The sequence below is a fragment of the Erpetoichthys calabaricus genome, chromosome 3 (genome assembly GCF_900747795.2).
Source record: "Erpetoichthys calabaricus chromosome 3, fErpCal1.3, whole genome shotgun sequence".
NCBI classification, from domain to species: Eukaryota; Metazoa; Chordata; class Cladistia; order Polypteriformes; family Polypteridae; genus Erpetoichthys; species Erpetoichthys calabaricus.
Window position 1 is genome coordinate 288,864,040 of NC_041396.2, and position 25,412 is coordinate 288,889,451.

Genomic DNA, 25,412 nt, shown 5'->3' on the forward strand with positions numbered 1-25,412 from the left:
GATACCCACACAATGCAGATATGGTGAAAACTCCACATAAATCTAAAGGGCACTTCTTGCACCCAATTCCAATGTTGAAGGGGATGGGATGTGATGCCTCAACTACCTCAGTGGGCATTTAGTGGTCACTCATGCGTATGCCATAAAATGGACTGGCAGACATCATTTGGAGTTTCAACCCAGAAATCGGAAAGTATGGGGCAGCAGAGCCAATCACTGTGACACCCTGCCAACTGGACTATGCCAAACACTGATTGGTATGGGTGGCGTGTCACACAGAGTCTAGTGGGGGAAATTCAGGAGTGAAATGTCACATTCGGTCAATAATCACCTCAGATGTCACTCAGATGGCAAAGATGAAAGCCAGCTGAGACTTAACTGGGGCCACGATACATGATGGCAGTCCGGAGGATGCCATTTTACTCGACTAACAATCGCTGGGGATAACAAACTACACGAGCACATGCTGACTTCCCCAAGCTTGCCAAATTGTGGAGCTCAATGACGTGTAGCCTGATGGTGCAGGAGACCTTCACCAGACCTGAGCCTCCACTCACGCCTCTCTCTGAGCTCTGCGGGCACCTCCTTCGACCCCATGGCTCGGTCATTGGCAACTGTGGACCTTCGATGCTCAGCTGTGTGCCTTAACTAATCCTGTCCACTCACCTGAACTGACCACAGGTGGACTCCAAACAAAGTGCACAAACATCTCAACGATGATCAATAGAAGGGAAGGCACCTGAGCCAAAGCAGGAATACTTGTGCCAATGGGAGATTTCAGGTTTTCATTTTTAATAAATTTGCAAAAATTCTTAAAATCCTGTTTTCACTTTCTCATTCTGGGCTATTGGGTGGTGCTTCATACCAAAAAAAAAAAAGGATTTTAGCACAAGGGGGCAACAAAATGTGAACAAAGTGAAGGGTCTGATTTCTAATTTTAAGGACCTGCTGTCCCATTTCAGTGCTGAAGGAGGCAAAGTCGTCCCCAAGCACCTCTGGCATAAGGTAGGAGTTGACTGGGGCAGGTTGACAGTCCACCCTCCATCATACAGAAATAGGGGAGCCCACTGACATGGGCCCAAAGCTTCACTTGTATAAACAAAGGCTGACATCCCTCTGCTGAAGCCAAAAAACGTTTGATTGGAGGCGCTTGCCCAGTGACCCAGATGGCATTGATGCACAAGAGGATAAGAAACTGGACACAGGAGGAGGAGGACCATTTGATCCAGGCCAAGGGACGCCCGGGTTCAAGAGGGATTCTCCACACATGTGCGCACAGAGCCAAAATCTGAAAACGAATACCTGGGATACACTGCCACCCGGTGGTCTGTGCTGGAATTGCATGCGACAGTCAGCGCTCACATTCGTCTCCGACTTTCTCTGGGCGTCTAGTCTGGGCAGTCCTGCTTAGTTAGCGTGGAGATCTGCCTCTGACAGGACAGTCCCGGCCGGGCTGCCTTTTTTAGTGAATTAGCAATGCCAGGTTACTCATGTAAACCCCCCCCCCCATATGTGATAAAAAGAGTGCGAGCCTTCGAGTCCTGTGGGACATTAACGTCCCACTCAGGGCTGATTCACTCACGCCTCGTGCCCAGTGTTACCTGGCATGGAGGAATATCTTGGACAAAATTAAGTTAAATCAAAAAATATATAAACAGAAATAAATACAAGTACAGTGAAATGTACTTACATAAACCCACCACTCCTCCTGATATATCATTTGTGTTTTATATATATATATATATATATATATATCCATCCATCCATTTTCCAACCCGCTGAATCCGAACACAGGGTCACGGGGGTCTGCTGGAGCCAATCCCAGCCAACACAGGGCACAAGGCAGGAACCAATCCCGGGCAGGGTGCCAATCCACCGCAGTATATTATTTATATATATATATTCATTGCATTCATAGTCTGAGTCTCAACGACCTGAATTGTGTGGGTGGTTACCTACCAGGTAACACTTGTGGTTGGTCTGCCATTCGTCAAACATCCGCCACGGTGCCCTCTTTCAGTTGCGAGAAGCAGATCATGGAATGTTAAAATAGTTTACTGTCAAATAAAGCAAAGAGTACGCGACACGTGTTTCACCCTCATTTGGGCTCATCGATTCCCCGAGTGGGGAGCAGTGAGTGTGTACGCCTGACGAGCCCAAATGAGGGCGAAACACGTGTCGCGTACTCTTTGCTTTATTTGACAGTACAACTATGCAATATACAGTATAGATACAGTACTGTGCAAAAGTTTTAGGCAGGTGTGAAAAAATGCTGTAAATAAAGAATGCTTTCAAAAATGGAAGTGTTAATCATTTATTTTCATGAATCAACAAAATGCAGTGGATGAACAAAAGAGAAATCTAAATCAAATCAATATTTGGTGTGACCACCCTTTGCCTTCAAAACAGCATCAATTCTTCTAGGTACACTTGCACACAGTTTTTGAAGGAACTCGGCTGGTAGGTTGTTCCAAACATCTTGGAGAACTAACCACAGATCTTCTGTGGACGTAGGCTTCCTCACATCCTTCTGTCTCTTCATGTAATCCCAGACACACTCGATGATGTTGAGATCAGGGCTCTGTGGGGGCCATACCATCACTTCCAGGACTTCTTGTTCTTCTTTACGCTGAAGATAGTTCTTAATGACTTTGGCTGTATGTTTGGGGTTGTTGTCCTGCTGCAGAATAAATTTGGGACCAATCATACGCCTCCCTGATGGTATTGCATGATGGATAAGTATCTGCCTGTATTTCTCAGCATTGAGTACACCATTAATCCTGACCAAATCTCCAACTCCATTTGCAGAAATGCAGTCCCAAACGTTCAAGGAACCTCCACCATGCTTCACTGTTGCCTGCAGACACTCATTATTGTACCGCTCTCCAGCCCTTCGACGAACAAACTGCCTTCTGCTACTGCCAAATATTTCAAATTTTGACTCATCAGTCCAGAGCACCTGCTGCCATTTTTCTGCACCCCAGTTCCTATGTTTTCGTGCATACTTGAGTCGCTTGGCCTTGTTTCTACGTCGGAGGTATGGCTTTTTGGCTACAACTCTTCCATGAAGACTACTTCTGGCCAGACTTCTCCAGACAGTAGATGGGTGTACCTGGGTCCCACTGGTTTCTGCCAGTTCTGAGCTGATGGCACTGCTGGACATCTTCCGATTTCGAAGGGTAATAAGCTTGATGTGTCTTTCATCTGCTGTACTAAGTTTCCTTGGCCGACCACTGCGTCTACGATCCTCAACGTTGCCCGTTTCTTTGTGCTTCTTCAAAAGAGCTTGAACAGCACATCTTGAAACCCCAGTCTGCTTTGAAATCTTTGTCTGTGAGAGACCTTGGTGATGCAGTAGAACTACCTTGTGTCTTGTTGCTGTGCTCAGTATTGCCATGACATGAAACTGTCTTCCACAATCTCACCTTGGTAGCAGAGTTTGGCTGTTCCTCACCCAGTTTGAAGCCTCCTACACAGCTGTTTCTGTTTCAGTTAATGACTGTGTTTCAACCTACGTGTGACATTGATGATCATTAGCACCTGTCTGGTAGAATTGGTTGATCAGACACCTGACTAGAATCCTACAAAATCCCTGACTTTGTGCAAGTGGACCTATAAGAATTGATGCTGGTTTGAAGGCAAAAGGTAGTAACACCAAATATTGATTTGATTTAGATTTTTCTTTTGTTCGCTCATTTTGCATTTTATAAATTGATAACAATAAACAATCATTATTTATATTTCTGAAAGCATTCTTTGTTTACAGCATTTTTTCACACCTGCCTAAAACTTTTGCACAGTACTGTATATACATTTTTTTCTTGACCTTCTGTAACGTTTTTAGTTACTCCTGGCGACAAATAAAGTATCTGTCTGTCTATTATATAGTGCCTTTATATTTATCAGTCTGTTACATGGTGTTGTTCATGTCTTCCTATCTATTTACAGGTCATCAATGACAGTCCTCCAGCACTCCTTGTCCCACGTCGCTGTCACCAGTTGGCCCCATCCAAGTCCTGCCAGCTTCATATCAGAATCACGTTTTCTCTTCCAAATGTTTCTTGGCCTACCATGTTTCCTCTTGCCGTAGTGCAGCGGCTCTCAAACTGTGGGGCGTGACCCACTAGGGGGGCACGAAGCAACAAAAAAGGGGGCACGAATGTTGCCATATGTGGCGTAATTTCGCTATTCATAGGGAAATTTTAAACTTGTAGCGGTGTATTGGCAACAAAAAATATAGAAATAAATTTTATTAGGGTTTCAAAAAAGGGGTGCGCGATTAAAACTGTTATGAAAACTCGGGTCGCAAATACTTAAAGGTTGAGAAACGCTGCCTTAGGGGTTCCATGTCAATGACTTACAGTATGTGTGACGTTTGGAGCTGGTTTTCACACGGTATGACCAAACTATTCCCATCTTCTCCTCGGGATTTCCTTCTCCATGGGACGTTGCTGGTGTTCTTTGACTAATGAATGGGAAGAATCCTTTGGAGGCACCAATTCATAAATGTCTTGATCTTTCTCACATTATGCGGTTCTCCAAATCTCTGCCTCGTACAGAAGTACTGAGATAACACTGAATTAACCTTTGAAGTAATATTTATTTTGAAATAAAAACCATTGAAATAACCTTTGAATTAAAGAGATGCATTGTGGTAGACCTGCCGCTGTCTACACTACTCTTGCCCTGCTGATCCTGACTTTGATGTCCATATTTGTTCCTCCTTGCTTGTCCACCACACTGCCATACCATTTGTAGGCTTCTGTCTCCTCCAGCGATGATCTGAAATGTGACAATAAATACAGTAAATGATAACAACATGAAATGTATCAATAATTAAATGTGTCACTCATGAAATATAGTTTTTATGCTTTGTACATTTAATTTTGTCTTCATTTCGGTGCCACTGCACACAACTTGAAATCAAAGCGCAGCACTCGCTAGACTCTGCCTTCTACAATTTGATCAGTGACAAGATAAATAAATGACGAAATACTTAATGAATAAGTAACACAAAATATATTTCAAGACAGATTTGTTTACACTAACATTTCATGTTGTTATTGTTTTTGTCACATTTCATATTACTTTTATGTATTTCTTTTTTAAATTTTGTCCGAAATGTTCTTCCGTGTGTGATCGAGGCCATGTGGAACGTGCCTGTTGAAGTGATACCCTCTGCGCATGTGCACGAAGAGCCGCACATTTTTGAACGTGAATACTGGTCACTTACCGCCACCACGTGGTCTGTGCTGGAACTGCTTCTAAAAGGTTTCCTTCACAATGGAGAAGTTGACAAGTCGGTCAGGCGAACTGACTCTCCTTCCCATGGTGCTGATGAGTGAAGCTGGCGGGCTACGCGTTTGTCTGGCATGCAGATCCATACCGTCTAACGCGCGGGGGGGTTTCGCTCAGAAATGCGGTTCTTTCCCACACCCCATATAAAATAAAGAGGGATTTCATAGTAGCGAAAGCAAGCAAGTACCCTGAAGTAAAACAGACTGCCGATGGTTTCATGATCACAGTATATTAGTCACTTTATTTCGTCATTACCTCTTGCCATTTTACACTTCCATTGCTGACAATGTACAGATTTCACATACATACTATTTATTTATTTTTTATATTTTTGCAGAAGATGATAGATAAAAGTAGGTTAAAGGGATGAACGTCACAGCCAATAAAAACACCGACAATCGCTGAAGTTGAGCTTGCAGCAAAGCCACATGCGACAGCGAGCTGACCCCAAAGCGCCGGCGGCCCGCTTGTGTGCCCCCCTCGGGCCAAAAGCGACTTGGGGTCTTCAGACATGAAGCGAGCTTCCGAGAGCTGAGAGAGAAAGAGAATGCAGGTTTTCCAAGGAAGGACCGTCTTTGTCGGACATGCAGCTGTGGTTGCAGTTTTGGGCCGTGTGCTGGCAGGATGGGCTCCACATCCCTATCGCCGAATGGGATGAGCAGGTCCAATGATCCAAGCATGTCCATCCGTCCAGTGCCCTGAGCAGGGCCACTGGGAATTTGGAGCGTATCCCAGTAAACATCAGGCACAAGGCAGGAATAATCCCATGGTGAGGGCACAATGGTGAATGTCCTTAAGGAAAGTAGTAACACTTGAAGAATAAAAAAAAAGTCTTTTCAGGAGAGCCTTAATGTGAATATCGATGGTAGTGACAACTGAAGTGTACTCATTTGTTTTAAGAACCTCATTAAAACCTAATTTTTACTTCTTCATAAAGAAGATGCACTGTAACTACTATCCAAAAAGTCAGTCTTCAGCTGAAAGTACATCTGGACTTCTGCCTAACTGTGCATCAATCATATAGCGTCTAAAACATCTGTGCCATTTGGGGTCTTTCCTGTCCATTCCAATTTAGAGCCTTTCATATCCGTCAATGCTATAGAATAACACACATACATACATTTTGAATTTCTTTGTGAAGGGGCCTCAGTTGCCTCGAAAGTCTGCATATTGTAATCGGTTCATTTAGCTAATAAATGGTGTAATTTTGCTTGACTTCTCATTACATCCATAATGGCTAACACGGTACAACACCACCCTACTACTATGGAGCGAGCACGCGACTTTGCGCTTTAGAGTTAAAACCACGGCCACTAGGGGGCCCCACAGTCCAGCTCCTCGTTAGGAGGACGGAAAAACCGACTGCTGAATAATAACTCAGCGTCTCGGCCACTAGGGGGCTCACCTGACAAAATTCTCGATGCTGACAAGACGCACACAGAAGCAGGAGTGGAGACTGAACCCGAAACACTCTTCATTACAGTGCAGTGCTTAGACACTGTGTGTGTGTATCTATGGATTTATTTCTCTACATCTATACATTTTCAGAACCTGCTTATCTTAAGTTACTTTTAGGAAGCAATCTGAATATTATACATGAACATACTCTGTATATGTAATTGTCAATCCCACCTAATTCAACCGTCAGGTATAACGCACACCCCAGCACTGGACAGAGCACCATTGCTGAGTCCATGTTGTGTGCCAATTTGGAATCACTAATTTAGCTTTGAAGATTTTAATTAGAAAAGGAGTGCCTGGAAGATATGAGGAGACCCTGGAAACTTCACAGGTCATGAGGGAGGTTATGTCCGTGAGGTGGCAGCACTAATGTCTGCCCCACTGCCCTACCCTATATACACATGTACCTATATTAAACAGCTATGTATCTATATCTATATATATGATTGTGTTTATATGTATAGTTAAGATGATAAGACAACAGGTAATGCGCAGGGCTTGAGTGAGAGTTCCAAAGACAGGAACAGGACAAGTCAACATGGCACCCATGGGCCTTTCATGGGTTGGCCGCTAAAATTGGTCTTTTCTGGACAAAACAGAGGCAGGCTGGACTGCTTTCCAACATTCATAAAGTTTTGAAATTCATTCAATATCAGGGACCCAAATGTGCTGGCAAGGGTATACACACTTTAAATTTATTGGGGGGGCACGCAGTGTTCAGTTCTAAAGTTGGTTCTCCTATTCTGAGTCACTAAGAAGCTGGTTCTGTTTGTTAAACTCATGGGGGTTAGCATACAAGTGACCGCAAGTCTTTGTACAGAGGATGTGAAATCCACCATGAGTGGGGGGTCCTTCTAACAATCAACTGTTACCTTGTTTGAGGGGCAAGAAAGGAAGGGAACACAGACCAACAACACCCCTGATGTAAAAGGGTCTGACTCTTAAATTTCAAATCAAGAAAATGAAGCTAATTCGCAGCAAAACCTTGTAACCAACTGAGAAAAAGGTTAGCCACGGTGGCCCTGCAGGATTGACGTTGCTCATCCCGATATAAAGACAGAACACTATGATCCCCCACCGAAGGGGTCCGCACATTAACCTCATTCTGAAGGCACACATTCACACCGCATGCACAACTCGTCACAATAACTTTTTGGCACAAACAGAAAATTGTTCAGCCCAGGGGGGTGGCATAGGGGTCAGCACTGCTGTCTCACAGATGCAGTGTTTTGGGTTCACATCACACACCAGGCCCCATCTGTGAACAGCTTGCCATGTTGAGTTCCTATCCACACTCCTAAAACATTCAGGTTATGTTGCTTGCCCACTGTGAACAGGCCCTGTGGGATTGTGGGTAAAATTGGCTCTGCAATGGAGATGTAATGGTTCCTCCCTTGCACCCAATCCTGCTGGCATGGGGCTTCGTCACCCAGCACTCCTGAACTGGATCAAGCCGGATGGAGAATGTTACATTCAGGTTGGCCTCCTAGTGGATAAGTTATTCAACTTTTAAGAAAAATGTATCAGTGACTCTAAATGTGATATAAACTGGTAACACTCCTAGTTAAGGATAAAGAGACAGTTATACTCCCATGTTATCTAGAAGTCATTTTGGATAAAAGCATTAATCAGATAACCAAAACATAAATGAAGATGATGATGAAGTAATTGTTACAATACAGTGTCCAGAAAACACTCTGGTGAGCAGTGGTGCATGTCACTGTCAAGAAGCATGGTTATATAGTTATTAATATATCAAAGTCAGCTAAGTCCGTGAAATGAGCTAACGTGGGAGGACAGATAGATGGGTGAGAGGTGTCATGAGTGTAAAGTTGTAAGGTAGCCTAAGGGACTGAAAGGGGAATACGGTATCAAGTAAATCTGAAGACGATGTGGCAGTGAGACAACAATTTAGACAGAAGTGGACGAAATGCAGCAGCAAAGTGTGCGGGTACAGTAAGTAGAGTATGCTGTGAGGAAGAGAGCTAATCAAGAAGCTTTAACAAGACAATCCTAAGCAGAGAAAATACGCCAGCAGACACCACTTAGCGACCAACATGTACGTCTGATCAGGAAAGTTTCTTTTAGAGCTAATGACACAGGTTTGAATTGTTGGTCAGATACCACACAACTGACTAGAGCTGACTGAAAAGAAGAGTCCTAAAGGGGTAACTCTGAATTTACAGAGGTGAAGAAGCTAAGGTACGGCCATAAAATTGTTAGAAAAAAGTTATTTCTTGGACAGAGATTAGTCTTCTCTAAAATTAAATTCACAATTACGACAGGGAAGCACCACAACGTCTTGCTCTTTTAAATAAGATAACAACTGACATTTAATCAATTAGTCCACAAGTGACACCACCACAACAGGAATATATCCCTCAAACCCAAGGCTGCACAGAAGAAGATCATGCCAGGATGGATGCAACTAAAAAAATCTCTCCATTATAATAAAAAAAAAAAACCATAATAGATGAGATGTGATTTTCTCGGAGAGACACTTACATGTCCCACAAGACAAGTCCATGCCCGGGGCCGGAAATAAAAGACAAAGAGTAGATGACAAAGTTGAACATCGTAAAGAATTCAAAAATGTTGGCACGATACACATGCAGAGCAGGTCAGAGATAATGGAAGTACGAAAGTGCGAAAGTCTCAAATAAAGGATAGTAAAGATTAACGCAAACAAACGGAAATTATTACTCGGTGAAATAACGGAACAGCAAAAAGGGATCAAATGTATTGTTCGGAATTAAACTTTAAGTCAGAGACTTGTAGATCATCTAATTTGTGTTGCCACCGAGAATTAAAAGATTCCAAAAACGTTGGCACGGTATGAAGTCCCATGAGACGGAGACTTTTAACATGAGATTCTTTCAAGTCACTCCATACTTACAGCTATTTTCTAACAAGGCCACGGTCATCTAACCTCTCAGTCGTGTGAATGCTTTTGGCAGACACACTTCCTGCGCTCTCAGCTCTTATAAATTTTATCAAGACAATAATTTTATACATTTTAGATGACACGTCAACGATTAAACGAAGAAGAAAGAGCATGGACAAATATTCGAGAAAGTCGTTTAATTTATTAGAGAGAAAGAAACGATATTCACATACAGGCAGTTATACGTTGCGTTGTCACGATGTAAGTCCAAACACGGAATCAAAATTCAATGCGATGTTACACATGCAGAGCAGATTGGAGATAATGGAAGTACAAAAATTCAAAAGTCTCAAATAAAGGATAGTAAAGATTAACGCAAACAAACGGAAATTATTACTCGGTGAAATAACAGAACGGCAAAAAGAGATCGAATGTATTGTTCAGAATTAAACTTCAAGTCAGAGACTTGTAGATCATCTAATTTGTGTTGCCAGTGAGAATTAAAAGATTCCAAAAACGTTGGCACGGTATGAAGTCCCCTGAGACGGAGACTTTTAACATGAGATTCTTTCAAGCCATGCCCTACTAACAACTATTTTCTAACAAGGCCACGGTCATCTAACCTCTCAGTCGTGTGAATGCTTTTGGCAGACACACTTCCTGAGCTCTCAGCTCTTATAAATTTTATCAGGACAATAATTTTATACGTTCTAGATGACACGTCAACGATTAAACAAAGAAGAAAGAGCAAGGGCAAATATTCGAGAAAGTCGTTTAATTTATTAGAGAGAAAGAAACGATATTCACTTACGTTGCGTTGTCACGATGTCCAAGTCCAAACACGGAATCAAAATTCAATGCGATCTTGAAGAAAAGTTCATTCCAAATATTGTTTTTACTAAACGTTTAAAGTAAAAGTAAAAATAATGCATATGTAACAATTCTCTTACAAATGAATATCCGGTTAACCAAACCCAGGGGTGGGCGAGTGAAGCAAGCAGAGGGTATAATAAAGAAAAATACAAGAGAGATCTAAAAATGAAAAATATTCTGAAGCAAAAATGGTAGTGCAGTGGTTTGTGCTGCCATTCTGTATTCTGCAGTTTGTTCGTTCGTACTCCGTGTCTGTTTGGATGGGCTTTTCTTAACAGCCCCAAAGATGCGTGTTTTAGGGTAAGTGGCATTTCAAATTGTTCCTGTGGGGATGCACACAAGTAGGCCTTGTGATGAACGGTCGTCCTATCCGGGGGCTTTTATTCTGCCTTGTGCCAGATTTAGGCTATAGTCACTCAGTCAAGCGAGTTTGAGAATGTTATGTTCACCTCTGTCCCCGAATAGCCAAACCACACCATCCATTCATTCTCTTCCGCTTATCCGAGGTCGGGTCACAGGGGCAGCAGCTTGAGCAGAGATGCCCAGACTTCCCTCTCCCCGGCCACTTCTTCTAGCTCTTCCGGGAGAATCCCGAGGCGTTCCCAGGCCAGCCGGGAGACATAGTCCCTCCAGCATGTCCTGGGTCTTCCCCGGGGCCTCCTCCCGGTTGGACGTGCCCGGAACACCTCACCAGGGAGGCGTCCAGGAGGCATCCTGATCAGATGCCCGAGCCACCTCATCTGACTCCTCTCGATGCGGAGGAGCAGCGGCTCTACTCTGAGCCCCTCCTGGATGACTGAGCTTCTCATCCGAGAGCCCAGACACCCTGCGGAGGAAACTCATTTCAGCCGCTTGTATTCGCGATCTCGTTCTTTCGGTCACTACCCATAGCTCATGGCCATAGGTGAGGGTAGGAACATAGATCGACCGGTAAATTGAGATTGGTAAATTTTTCACCACGACAGACAGATGTAGAGCCCGCATTACTGCGGATGCCGCACCGATCTCACGCTCCATTCTTCCTTCACTCGTGAACAAGACCCCGAGATACTTGAACTCCTCCACTTGAGGCAGGATCTCGCTACCAACCCTGAGAGGGCACTCCACCCTTTTCTGGCTGATTAAAACCACTCATTAGATGTAAAATGTGTTTATGACTAAAGTGCTAGTGCACACAAACCTGCTGGATGGGCTCAGCCCTGGTGACCCTGAATTGGTTTAAGCAGAACACAGAATGCTACGTAATGTCAGAAGAGTTTAATTTCCAACAATAACTAAAGGGAAACTGGCGGGAAGTACATAATGTTGGAGAAGAATACCATGAAACACTGTTCATTAACTGCACAACTTGTAAGAGGGAGGCAGTAAGAAATGGAAATGAGACAGTAAGTCATTCATATAAGACAAGTTGTTGTGGTCGGGATGAACTATAAACCAAGGAGATAAAATGGCAAGTAACCATAATTAGTCACCAGTAAGGATGAAAAAGCCAGAGAGCAGTTGTACTGTAAGCCACTCTTCTGCCAGTCACCCTCATCCCTGGCCCACTTTGTGATGCATACCACTTAGCCTGCCTGGGCTCCAATTGCAAAATATATAGGAACATCTGTAATGTGTAAGTGAATGCACTTGTAGGGGACTTTGGAGTGGTGTTCACAACAGAAAGGCACTATATCAACTGAAGTGTTTAAATTACTACAGTATGTAGGATGCGTGTGAAATATTTGCTTTAGTGAGATATTCAGGATTAGGCCATACAAGATAAAAATAAAAAAATAAAACACACTATTGTCAGACATTACACAATGAGTATTAATTAGGAAAAGAAGACAGTAAATATTGATTGTTAATCCAGCTAGGAAATAATTTTTGGTGTCAAACAGATGAGTTATATCATGATACTGATGTAGTGAAAGCTGCGGTATTTCTGGCAAACGGTACCAACAGATTTTTAGTTTGCCGGTCAAAAGCCACTCAGCAGCCACTCATATTGACCACGGCATGGATGGAGTTGGGGTGTGCTTCTTACATTGGTTTTCTGACTTCTTATCCAATGTGTGGCATCGTATTCACTATCTGCTGTCACTAGTCTGCGGTAGATGTGCAGGCGAGGATCTCATTATATTGCAGACATAAGACAACAATCTCGACTTTGAGACCATTCAGCACATGCAATATTCTACAAACTTAATATCACACGAGTATCCTTTTCAAAAGTTGATATGACACAGTGATTAGTAAATGTTAGATGACATCTGGTAAGCCATCAGAGTAAAATGATGTGACTATTTCAGTAAGATGAGGTGCCAATAAGCTAGAATGCCAAGTAAATAAAAAAACAAAACACAATTGGGTTAAAATGACATCGTTTAGGACGTCCATGACAAATGACCAAAATCGTCTTTAGGACAATATGATGTTAAATACTTAGCTTGGCCCACAAATTAATGAGATGTAGGAAGAGGATGTAAGTCAACACTTAACAAAACCACAGCCACTGATGCATGATAAAGTCACCAAGTGAGAGAGAGATACGAATTAGATCAAATGTGAGGAAAATACAGCTTACACAGGTGACTAATTAGAATGTAAATTAAGTTATTTATTAGTTACGTTATGGAATCAAGATATAATTTGGTCATAAGACACGGGTTAAGATATAGCAACGTAGATAAGTGAGACAGCTGCTAATGAGGAAGTCAGCACAGGAGTGAGCTTTGTTTAGCTCTAAGTGCTTTCACAATTTTTATTTTTTTTTCATAGATGAAGAATTCAGTTTTTAATTTTATATTTTTTAAATGGGGGGAGAGGAGTGGTTACGGTTAGGGCAGTAAGGAGCCAAACCTATCATCAAAACACATTAGGAGGTCCCTTCCTAATGCAAATGGGATATACAGTAATCAGGCACTGGTCTCAGATTTTACCGACAATGCAACATCCAGCAGATGTAAGGAGTGAGTGTCTTGGTTTCCATGTCCGCTTCTTAATTATCACTGATGACCTGTCACTGAGGAGGGCTGGCTCAGAGTTTTTTCATTTCACGCTTTCTCTGTATGAAAGTCAATGAGGGAAGATGACTTTCTGGCACTGTGTGTAAAGCAAGACCGTCTGCTTTTAAAAAAAACATGAGGCAGTGCAAGCAACGAAGCCAGCATTTTAATTCTAAAAATAAATGAACATTTTTGTGTTTAATTGTGCAGCTTGCAGGCACATTAGGTTTATCGTGATGTTTGAGAATGTTACAAGCATATACACATATGCCACGTACTGGAAATGAAAGGCACAGCTGCAGATAAAAATACAATAACCTTAAGAGTGATGGATGCCCATACTGTATGTAGCAAAGCCAGGAGCGTCTTAGTTACATCTGCACAGTGCAAAGTAAAGGATCCTGCCTGCTCCAGAAATGGAGGGGGATACAATGAACACATCTGCAGGCCTTCACGTAAACCCACATTGTTCTCTTGTAATGCACGTGCATACATTAAAAATACAATCGGCCCCCACTTCTCTCAAAGGTTTAAGCATTCAAACTTTAGACAAATGTATTAGAGGATGGAGGTTCATAAGCTTTGGCAGTTTGAGGGCGAGAGTCTAATACGAACCATTAAACCTTCGAAGAGAGTTGGGGAGATGGGTATTCATAGGCCTGATTTAACAGGCAGAGAAGGAGAGTACTGAACACCCAGAGCAAACAGAGTCTGATATTTCTTCTCCAAATACACTGACTAAAGGGAGGCACTCATGTAGGAGAAAAAAGCTTCCCAAACACGATCATCAATCCCAGTATAACCCAAATTCTTTTACCAATTAAAATAAATCTACTGAAATAGAAAGAATCTCCTTCAAGCAATCTGGAATTCCATACCCATCAGGACAGGTGTAGGGTGCAAGTTGATCAAGTAAGGTAAGAAAATAAGAACTGAATGGCTAAAAGACAGCAAAGTTGTGCAATTTCTATCAGGAGGTAAAGAGCAACATAAAATAAAGTACAAGAAAGTGGAGTGGGCTTCCGAAGCCCAAACCATCGGATTGTCTCTGGTAAGGAATTAGTGTTCATTCACAATGGTAAAAGGGTCTGAGTTGCAATAATCGAGCACAGTTCAAAAGGGTGGGGGTGGGGATAGGGGCTTGGGGGGCATTAGCCACATATGATGGAGAAAAACCTCCACCAGCCATATCACAGGACTGGATCCACACAATTTAAGGAACTACTGGGTTGTTAGTGGATACTGGGGATGGGCCAGACCCATATAAATTTTGACACAAAAAGACACTTTGGTTTTCACAGCCTCTTATATATCACGTGCGGTGGTTCAAGTCTTTGGCTCAGTCTACTTATAGTTCGAGAAGCGGTTTCAGTTTTGCAGATTCATTACTGCTGACTGTTAGAAGTTCAATGAGATCTATAGGGATCATCTAGGTTTAGGACCTTTTGTGTACAGGGCTAAGAAGGGGTATGCTTACTTCTGTACACCTTCAAAACAAAAGTTCATAAAGCTATTCTAAAAAAAAAAAAAAAAAGAAACCAAAAAAAATAAAAAATAAATAAATAACTGTAGTTGAGTCTGCAGAGTGACATGTGGCAAAAGCCATGGAATGCAGGGAAGGAGTTTTTTTTTTGTTTGTTTGTTTTTTTCTTTTTCAAGGGGCTGAGAGCCCAATGGCATCAATGAGCTTAGTAAGCTCTTCCTGAGTTGCCGGAGCTTCACACTAAGACACTTCATTGCCAAAAACTTCCAGCACTAGTGGCGTTAGCTGCATGCTGTTCTCTGGCTGGAAGGACAGGCTACGGTACTGCTTGGAATGCTCCTCACTCAGGCTGCGCAGGTCTGCAAGCTTCTGGATCATTTTGGCATAGAGGAGGCGGCCTCCAGGATGGTTGATTCGGATATAGGCCTGGAGGACCTCCGACAGCCTGTCTTGCATGGATTCTATACGGCTTCGATCTTGGACACCTGGTCGATCTAAGGGGGGGAAAAAAAAAATGTATAACATGAACAATGAACTTGACATTATTTCATTTTCCTTCATTTAAAACCCTAACCCTTCATTTAAACTGTGGGTTTATTTCAATTATACTGTGTTTCGGCACTTCAGTACTTAATTACTTATATGAACAATCAGCAGGCTTACTACAGAGGAGGAGCTCATTCATTGCGAGTCCAGTTTGAATGTGACCATCACATAGAAAGCAGACTGAAAACAACCCACTTCATCCAAATAAGGGTTACGGAGGGTTATGGAGAGCATATTCTCACCTGAACTTGGGGGCCATGTTGGTAAAACTAATTACCGTAGATACTCACCTATTAGTCGACCTCGCAGATAAGTCGAGTGTATTGTTTAAGCCGAAAATTATGAAATTTATTATGGTCTGCGTATAAGTCGAGGGTAAAACTTTCATAATTATACCCAATGTACCTGGGCCCAGACTTTCAACATTTTAATCTTTGAAGAATTTTAGAAAGTCAAAATTAAAACTCCAAAAACATTTTTATTTATTTACTTACAGTTAGAATATTTCAAATAAATTTGTATTCAAGTCCCTCGCATATAATAAAGTGGCCCTAAGTGTCTTCTTCAAATCCTTCAGTCCGATTCTTTGTCATCAGAATGTCCGAATAAAATGTGAGTCTTCTTCCTTGACGTCGTCAGCATAAACATCCTCCTCTTCGCTGTCGTCATCTGTTGAATCATCTACTGCTGATTCTTTGTCTTCATAGATGGCATCATCTTCTGATCCATCCATAGCATTACTGATGCCGCATTTCAAGAACGACTTTTTGATCATTTCTGGTGGAATTGAGTCCCAAGCTTCCTTTACCCATTTAGCTACTAAATCAATGTCTGGTTTCTTCAAATTCCCTCCTTTTGTTAATTTTACTTCTCCAGAACACATCCACTGCTGCCACATGCTGCGTACTCTGTCCTTGAATGGCTTGTTTAAACAAACATCTAATGGCTGGAGCATCGATGTCAGTCCGCCGGGAATAACAGCTAACGTAGTAGCCATTTTCCTGGCTTCATCCTTTATATCCTCTGATGTATGAGTGCGGAACATGTCCCACACCAAAAGTGACGGGCGTTTACTTTGCCCTGCTCCTGATCGCCTAGCCCACACATCTTGAAGCCACAATTTCGTTCCAGCCTCATTCATCCAGCCTTTGGGGTGTACACGAACAGTAATGCCTGCAGGAAATTTTATGTTCTTTGGGAACGACTTCCTCTTGAATATTATCGTTGGGCGTAGCTTTGTACCATCTGCCACGAACGAAAGGACAACGGTGAAATGGGTTTTTTCATGGCCCGTTGACTTAATAAGTACGGTCTTCTCACCAATACCTGCTACAGTTCGATTCCCCGGCATATCAAATGTCATTGGCGTTTCATCCATGTTACCAATGTTACTGAGATCAAAGTCATGCCTTTGTCTTTGCTTGATAATAAATTTATGAAAGGAACTGACCTTTTCTTCTAGATCTTTTGGCAGCTTCTGCGCGATTTCTGTTCGCTGACGAAGGCACAGCCCATATCTGTTCATAAACCGCGTACACCAGCCAGCCGATGCTTGAAATTTCAACAAAGGCTTACCATCGATCGTTAAATACTTTTCTTCTTTTGCCAATTGAAGTGCCCGTAACCGAATGCTCGAACAAGTCACAATATATCCATTTTGCCTGCATTCTACAATCCAGTCATTCAAATCCTTTTCCAGTCCACTGAAAGGCAAAAGTCCAAAACGCAATGCTTTTTTAGACTTTGGCATTGCTTGTAGAGAAGGCTTATTTTTTATCCAATCTCTTACAAGTTTTTCGCTAACGCAAAACTCTCTGCCAGCCACACAATTATTGGTTTCCTCAGCACGCTGAATAACTTTCAGTTTGAACGATGCGGGATACGATGCTCTTGTCTTCTTTTCAGAATTCATTTTCGTACCGGTAAGAAGTTTAACTTAATATATTGATATATTTTATTAATAAACTGCAATTAAATATATGTAGGCTAATAATGCAGAGCATGTGGGGTCTCCAAGCTTCTTCCAGAAACAATTCAATGCAAATTTAATAAAGAGCTGCAAAACGTTGCGCCAAATGAATGTTGAGTGTATGTTGCCAGTTACCGCCATCTACTGGCAGCTAATGGTATTTTTGTTATCCAAAACCTGCAAAAGCTAATGCTCAAATTCAAGTACGGTATTTCACAGTTTAAAGAATTATTTAATGAAATTAGTGTTGCCCCGTGGATAAGTCGACTGTATGTTTTTGAATGAATTTTAAGGCATAAATTTTTCGACTTATACGCGAGTATCTACGGTACCATCTGGATGCAGGGACAACGTGAGCAGCTAGTGTAACCAGTTTGAAATTGGCAATTAACTTTACCTGCATATTGCTAGGATTTGGAAAGAAAACAAAAAACATACAGACATGTAGAAAACATGCAAACTACACATAGAAAAAAAATAAGAGAGCCAATCCAACCCAAGATAAGGAAGCAAAACTAAAGACAACATCACTTTGCTACCCTAAAATGCAAATCTTACAAAAGGGTGTTGTGCTATTTCTCAAATATTTTCAAGGATGCTCCCTACCTGGTGATAGCAAGCAGATGGCCATCAGCAAAACATGTTCCTCTTCATGAAGATTAAGTTTCTTTAGACCAATCTGGAATTTAACCAGTGGCTCAAGCAGATCCATGGTGTGTCCCGCTGAGGTAGGAAACATTCAGTGAATGGTCAATATTGCAGGTAGGTGGCTTAAAGTTTTACCTCCAGTCCAGTTAGAACTGAAGTAATCAATATTACCATACATAGACCACCTACAAAGCAAAAGGCACTCACCCTGCTTAACATCACCAACACAGTACTTATAGTCAGGGCTTCCACATGTCCAGGACATGTCATCCAAATTGAAGGACTGATTGGAGCGGAGCATGATAATTTCAATGGCACTTGACTTAAGCAAGGCAATTTGGTCATCAGGGGTCAGATCTCTGTGGAGAAGCAAGAGGAGAATTAGTATGGGATACATGTGCTGCTGTAGTGTTAGGGTTAGAGTAAAGTAGGCAGGATTAGGCAATCTTCACGTCACAACAGTCGCTCTCCCACTTTTAAGTGGCTGTAAAAAAGTACGAACAGTCAACATATTCTCACCTGAACCCAGGCACCATCTTGGCAAAACCAATCACCTTCTGGATACTGTAGCTGACAAGGTCTGCCAAGTGGGGTAGCATAGAGAGCTTAGAGGAATTTGTGTTCTCTTCGGAGGAGAAGCCTTGGAACAACATCAGACTGTTAAAATCAATAGGCTCCATCATTTCTGCAAAGAGGAAGAAATGGAAAAGGAAAACTGAAAATGTTGTGGAGGTTCAGACTTTACTGGAAGTTTACAAACTTAAAACAGGGACACTGGAATACTCTCTCTTCAATGATTTCAGCTGTGAGGTGAACAATAAGTGACAACACCAAGGACCAAGAACTGAGCATGTTTACTTCATTATGTGAATGGTGACATAAAGGAAAGGACACAGTGATTTAGGAGGCACAGTTGCTCTGAAGTTAGCATTGCTGATTTACAACGTCAGTGTCCAAGGTTCAAATCCCAGCCCAGAAGCCACCTGAGTGTAGTCTGTGACATCCTTGTGGGTTTTCTTCCTACATCTCAAAATATATAGGGTTTTTTTTTTTTTTTAGATGAAGTGGAGACTTTAAATTGGCCTGGTCAACATCTGCAGCTTTTTAAGATTAGTTTTAGATTGTATATTTTTCCTAGTTTCCTTTTCTTTTTTTGTAGAATTCTATTTCATTCATTTCTTCCACTCTTTTCATTGTGCCTTTGATGAATAATATACAGTAGTATTTTTATGGAATGATTTCTTTTTGTGGCATTGATATGTTGATTTATGGGTGAGGGGTTGCTGTGGCTCCTGGCCTGAACTTTACTTATAAATAAAGAAAATGAAGATGCGAGTTCCAAAATCTGCTAATTACACCTTTTGGTAAAATTTAGTGAACACGTGATTGTGACTTTTCATGCAGTTGGTCATGCGCCGAAAATATGTTTGAGCTTCAAAACCTGCTAATTGCAACAGTGTAGCACTATAGTTTTAGGGATTTAGTTTCAAAATCTGCTTACGGACCCAGATTTTCCTATTTATCTCCAAAATTTATCTTTTGTACTTAGCTGATTTTGGAACTGAGCTCTTCAAATACTCACACATAAAAAAGGTTCCTAAATTAATTCAATTCACTTCACCAAGTACACAATAAATGCTTAGAGCTCGAGTACAAACTTCAATCTATTAATAGCAAATTGCTAAACTATATAACATTTATAAACAAACTACATGTAATTAGAAGGTCAAGCAAAATTACGCCTTTTATTGACTAACTAAAAAGATTTCAATATGCAAGCTTTCGAGGCAACTCAGGCCCCTTCTTCAGGCAAGATGTAATTTGATGCAAGAGTGTCATGATTTCTGTTATTATTCTTATGTTCTAGGTTAGTTAAATAATGCTGCAATTAAATAAACAGAACATTGTTCATAATATATTGCACCTATTTGGGAAAAGATTTTGATTGTTTCAACATGTGACATCAATATAGCATTTCAAAAGATAACACAAAATGGACTCTTTAGTGTGAAACACAGAAAAAACATGCATGATATGTGCTTGTTTGCAAAGCATTTTTATGTCAATTGTTAATGTTAATTCTTTAGTATTTATTATTTAGTTCTCTTGGTATAATGTGTCACAAGTAGATAAAAATGTAAACACTACATTTCTGTTACTGTAATTATATTGGGTTCAAGTGATAGACCCTGAAATTCCTAGTGCAATGGGATGACTGGTAATAATTTTATCACTATTGAGTTAACTGTACTTGTATTTGTAATAGTATTAACTTGTGGAAATGTCATTTATTGTTTAAAGGATAAAATAGAAATAAAAGTACTTATATTAACATACTATTTAATATGGAAAAATTATATAAAGTGTAAATTTATATTAAGAAATGAATATTTTATGGCATTGTTAGTTTTCCTAGTGTATATTCTTATGTAAATGTATTTTATTTAATTCCCAATAAAGCTTCTACATAAACAGCCACATGACAGGATTTCTGTTATTATTCTTCCTTTTCCAAACTAGGATGAATGTGATACCTCCATTATTGTAATGTCCTCAAATTCTCGTTGATTCCTTTTTTAAAGGCTCATACACTAATTTCCCTTGAATTAGTCCAGTTAATGACCTTTGCTATTCAGTTTTCTGCAGATCAAAGGATGATTTCTAACCTTATCCACTCCTCATGTGAGCAGATAAGAACCCGAACAGATTGTGATTCCAAATGGCTTGAAGGGCTCTACTGAGCTAGTGGTTATCTAAAAAACTCATTAATGAAGAGAAAGCACAGCAAGTTCTTTTGTTATACTTCTGCCATGGTCATCTTGTCAAGTTACAGACCCTAGATATTGTTTAGCCATTGCCATTGTTGCCCTAAATTGTGGAGATGATGTTTACTGAGAAATGTAGAAACTTTACTGTACTCAGCTTCCCTTTGTTCCCTTTCCTCTGCCATATTAAAGAGCAATTCTCCAGGTCGCAGAATGTCTCTAGAATGCCACTCTGTGCCCTTACTACCCCTTATAGTGTTGCCTGCATTCCTATACTGGAATGTACAAATATATTGTCTGTACCTCTACAATCATCCACCTCTCTCTCGCTTCACTGAACATCCATTTTAGACTTTTTTTTTCTGCCCTGTCCAATTATGTCCCTTATAATTTCTTACCAAGTGGTAACTCCTTAACACTGCTTAAATCAATTCTAATTTCGAAGTTCTATGGACCACAGATTACTCTCACTGTACCATCTTCTTTTTAGTACTACAGGCAGGAATTAAAAACTAGAGTTAAAAAAAGTTTCAGAAACTCTGCCAGGAAGGTGGGTAAGAAAAAGATTTAATATAAACACATAGCTGGCAATTTTACATGAAGCAAACTCTGAATAGGATTTATATGTTCATGTTGACATTGTATTCGCGTTACCCAGACAATGTGAAGAAAAAATTAAAATATAAAGTATATATATACGAGCTGTATATACCCGGCGTTGCCCGGGGCAGAAGTAACCTAATCGGTCAAACACTTACATATATACCAAAGTAAACCTAATCGGTTAAACAGCTTCATATATACAGAAGCGAACCTAATTGGTCAAACAGTTATGAATGTGCAGAATGATTTTACAAACATTATGCGTGTTAACAATCATTAAAAAGAAAAGATTGAGGAACTGTTCTTCTATATGTGATGAAGCCACTAATAAGACAGATTTTTTTCAGGACCCAGCTGTTTCATAACTAAACTACTGCCACCCCAAAGTAATGCCTAATAGTGGTTTTTTGGGGTAGCTGTGGAATAAAAAGGGTGTTTTTTAGTCAGTAAGAATCTGACAGTACCCTTCAGTACGGGCTGAAGGGTGCCTATGTAAGGTTTTACATCCTTCCCGTATGGAAAAAAAAACATACTAAACTTTTTTTTCATCATTACAGATAATCTCAGTCAAATCGAAGTACGCATTCTCAATTTATTTTTATCTAATTTTTACTTTTTCACAAAGCCATCCCATGCCAATTTGTATGAATAAACTTTTGCTAGAGAGTTAGCAAAAGTTTATTCATGCACATATTTTAATACGGATAATCTATCTCTAATCAAGGTTCTCATTTTCATTCTAATTTAAAATAATAATAGATACTCATTTTTTTTCTTCTGTTTTAGAAAAACCAATCTATGCCACCTATGTCTTCGTCAAGTCAGCTTCATCACATATAGAAGAAGAGTTCCTCAATCTTTTCTTTTTAATGATTGTTAACACGCATAATCTTTGTAAAATTATTCTGCACATGCATAACTGTTTGACCAATTAGGTTCACTTCTGTATATATGAAGCTGTTTCATCGATTAGGTTTGCTTTTGTATTTATGTAACTGTTTGACCAATTAGGTTTGCTTATGTATATAGATTAGCTGTTTGTCCAATTAGGTTCGCTTCTGTATATATGAAGCTGTTTATCCGATTAGGTTCGCTTTTTTTATATATGTAACTGTTTGACCGATTAGGTTTACTTTGGTATATATGTAAGTGTTTGACCGATTAGGTTACTTCTGCCCCGGGCAACGCCGGGTATATACAGCTCGTATATATATATAGCAAAATACCCGCGCTTCACAGCGAAGAAGTAATGTGTTAAAGAGGTTATGAAAAAAAAAGGAAACATTTTAAAAATAACGTAACATGATTGTCAATGTAATTGTGTTGTCATTGTTATAACTGTTGCTGTCTTTTATATATATATATATATATATATATATATATATATATATATATATATATATTATATATATAATATACACACACACATAAACATTTATATACATATACATATATATACATATCTACATATACACATGTACATATATATACACACACATACATAAACACACACATAAGACTTACTGAGTGAAACGGGCTTTCATTGACAATAATGTTACGTTATTTTTAAAATGTTTCCTTTTTTTTTTCATAACCTCTTTAACACACTACTTCTCCGCTGCGAAGCGCGGGTATTTTGCTAGTATATATATATATATATATATATATATATATATATATATATATATATATATATATATATATACATATACACACATACATGCAGTTTTAATAACACAGAAATCAATATAAACATTAACATCATTATCATATGAGAATATGAAGTAATATATAAGAAGCACATTTCATATAAATATAAATTATTAAACAGTAAAATCTTCTTCTGTAATTTGCTACCGTGGCAATTTGTGTGTCTGTCCAGGATTTTAAATGACCTGTAGCTCGCAAACCGTTGCACCTATACACTTGAAATGTGGTACACATATAGTACGTCACGTCTACTATCCGCTTTATGGGTGATGATTGTTTTAGTCTTTTTATCTTTATTTTATTTTATTGTACAATCAAGTCCTATCTGCGCACAGCAGGGCAGCCGTGGGCGGATGCGTATGGTGTATTCACTCGATGTTATCGTGCATTGCGCTGTCAGTGGTATTTTGATAAAAGAATTTGAACAACATATAAGAAGCGTATAAATTATTAAACAGTAAAACATTAACATTTAAGAAGTAAAGTTACATTAAGTACTACTGCTGTGCCTTCGGGTATACCTCATTTTTTGTTTGCCCATTACATGCTTAAATGTATACATTTTTTGGTGCACCTACCCGAGAACACGCGACATATAACCGAGCGTGGGAGAAGCATGGATTTTAAACACGCGTTAAGTTGATGTGCTGGTCTCCCTCGTGAAATAACTGGTAATGTTTGACTAAAATCTACAGCGAGTAAAACGACATTAGCTCCTATTTTTTTTTTTACGATCTCTGAGATGTTGCTTTTTTCGGTTCAAGGCTTCATAAGCTCTTGTATGTTGTATGGTGTACTTATCCCAAACCATCATCTTTGAATGTTGCAAGACTTTCGCCTTGTATGTAGATCGGGGTAATTACATTCATTGCATTCCTAGTCTGAATCACAATGTGATTGTATGGGTGGTTACCTGGCACTGTAGGGTTGCCACCCGTCCTTTAAAATACGGAATCGTGCCGCGTTTGAGAATGAAATTGCGCGTCCCGTTTTGAATCAATACTGGACGGGATTTATCCCGTATTTTTAAAAAAATTTTTTTTTTTAAAGCAGCGTCTCATGCAAATCATCCCACACGCATTTTATGAAGATGCCTCCTTTCCTACTTTTGATTGGGTAATACTTGATGTCATCGTTAGTTTGATTGGTGTTTTTAACTGTCCAGTGAGTAGGGCGTGTCTTTCAACCGTAAGCAGATTTTTTGCAGTGGTATCACTGACCTCGACGACGGCGACGTTATACGTCAAAAATAAATTACGATAAATGACGATTTTAGCGATACTTTATTACGACGGCGGCTACATAGACACGATCAAATAAAAACAAAAAAATCAAATAATCATTCTACATTTTCAAAACTTCGAAAAAACGACAGAATGAAAAAAAGGCCCACCCGACGACCCACCCATTCCATTTTTATATATATAGATATATATAGGGCTGGGAATTGATTAAAACAAACTAACTAAAAAATCACATATTATACATATTTGTACAATTTTTTCATTATATTAGGGAAGTAAGCGCTGTACGCCACCTGGCAGACTGGCAAGTTAAATACAGAGATACTAGAGACTTGTTTGGTTTTAGTGCCACTCAAAGAAAACATATTTTGCACGTATGTGATATGACATTGATTCAATCTTCTTACAGAAACATGACATGAAAAAAAAAGAGCAAAATTTTTTATCTTCGCTACTTTTCTTTAGTATTACTTCAGGACTATCAAAAACCCTGCTTCTTCCCATTCCCCTGCACCTATGTCAGTGTGTATAAATCAATGAAACAATTACCAGTACCACATACTGATATGTAACAAGGCATTGTGAAGCGAGTAATTTAAAACTTTTAAATAAAATTTTAATTCTCAAATTTTTTAAAGGAAGTATATCAACATGGTACTGGATGTGCATGTAATTCTTTAGGTTCATACTTAAAATTTTTTATATTATAGTTTTGTAAAGCAAAAAAAAAATTACAATAAAATGCTGTTCTGGCCAAAAACCACAACAATATTTTTTAACACGTTAAACAGGCCACAATAATTGCAAAAATTAAATCATTAACTTTTGCAGGCCTATAATGCAATCTGTCCACAAAGGTTTATGTGTTGAAGTGAAGACAATGAGAGAACTAACTTGAGTAGATAATATAACTTGCATAATCCAATCCAGGGTTATGT

General features: G+C 39.9%; 2 protein-coding genes across 5 annotated transcripts in view; one reads left to right on the plus strand and one right to left on the minus strand.

The window, feature by feature from the left end:
• Window positions 1-25,412, plus strand: part of slc48a1a (solute carrier family 48 member 1a) — a 1,064,469-nt gene that overhangs the window by 774,729 nt on the left and 264,328 nt on the right. The gene's annotated exons all lie outside the window — the stretch shown is intronic.
• The window catches only part of LOC114644657 (vitamin D3 receptor A), a 177,549-nt gene continuing 157,645 nt past the window's right edge, over window positions 5,509-25,412 (minus strand). For all 4 annotated transcript variants that reach the window (XM_028792701.2, XM_051924361.1, XM_051924360.1 and 1 more), the window contains 4 exons: window positions 18,672-18,837; window positions 18,360-18,511; window positions 18,111-18,227; window positions 5,509-15,483 (listed from right to left, as the gene is read on the minus strand). In XM_028792701.2, the coding sequence (XP_028648534.1) occupies window positions 15,230-15,483; window positions 18,111-18,227; window positions 18,360-18,511; window positions 18,672-18,837 (689 nt within the window). In that variant the 3' untranslated portion in view covers window positions 5,509-15,229. The remainder of the gene's footprint in view (window positions 15,484-18,110; window positions 18,228-18,359; window positions 18,512-18,671; window positions 18,838-25,412) is intronic.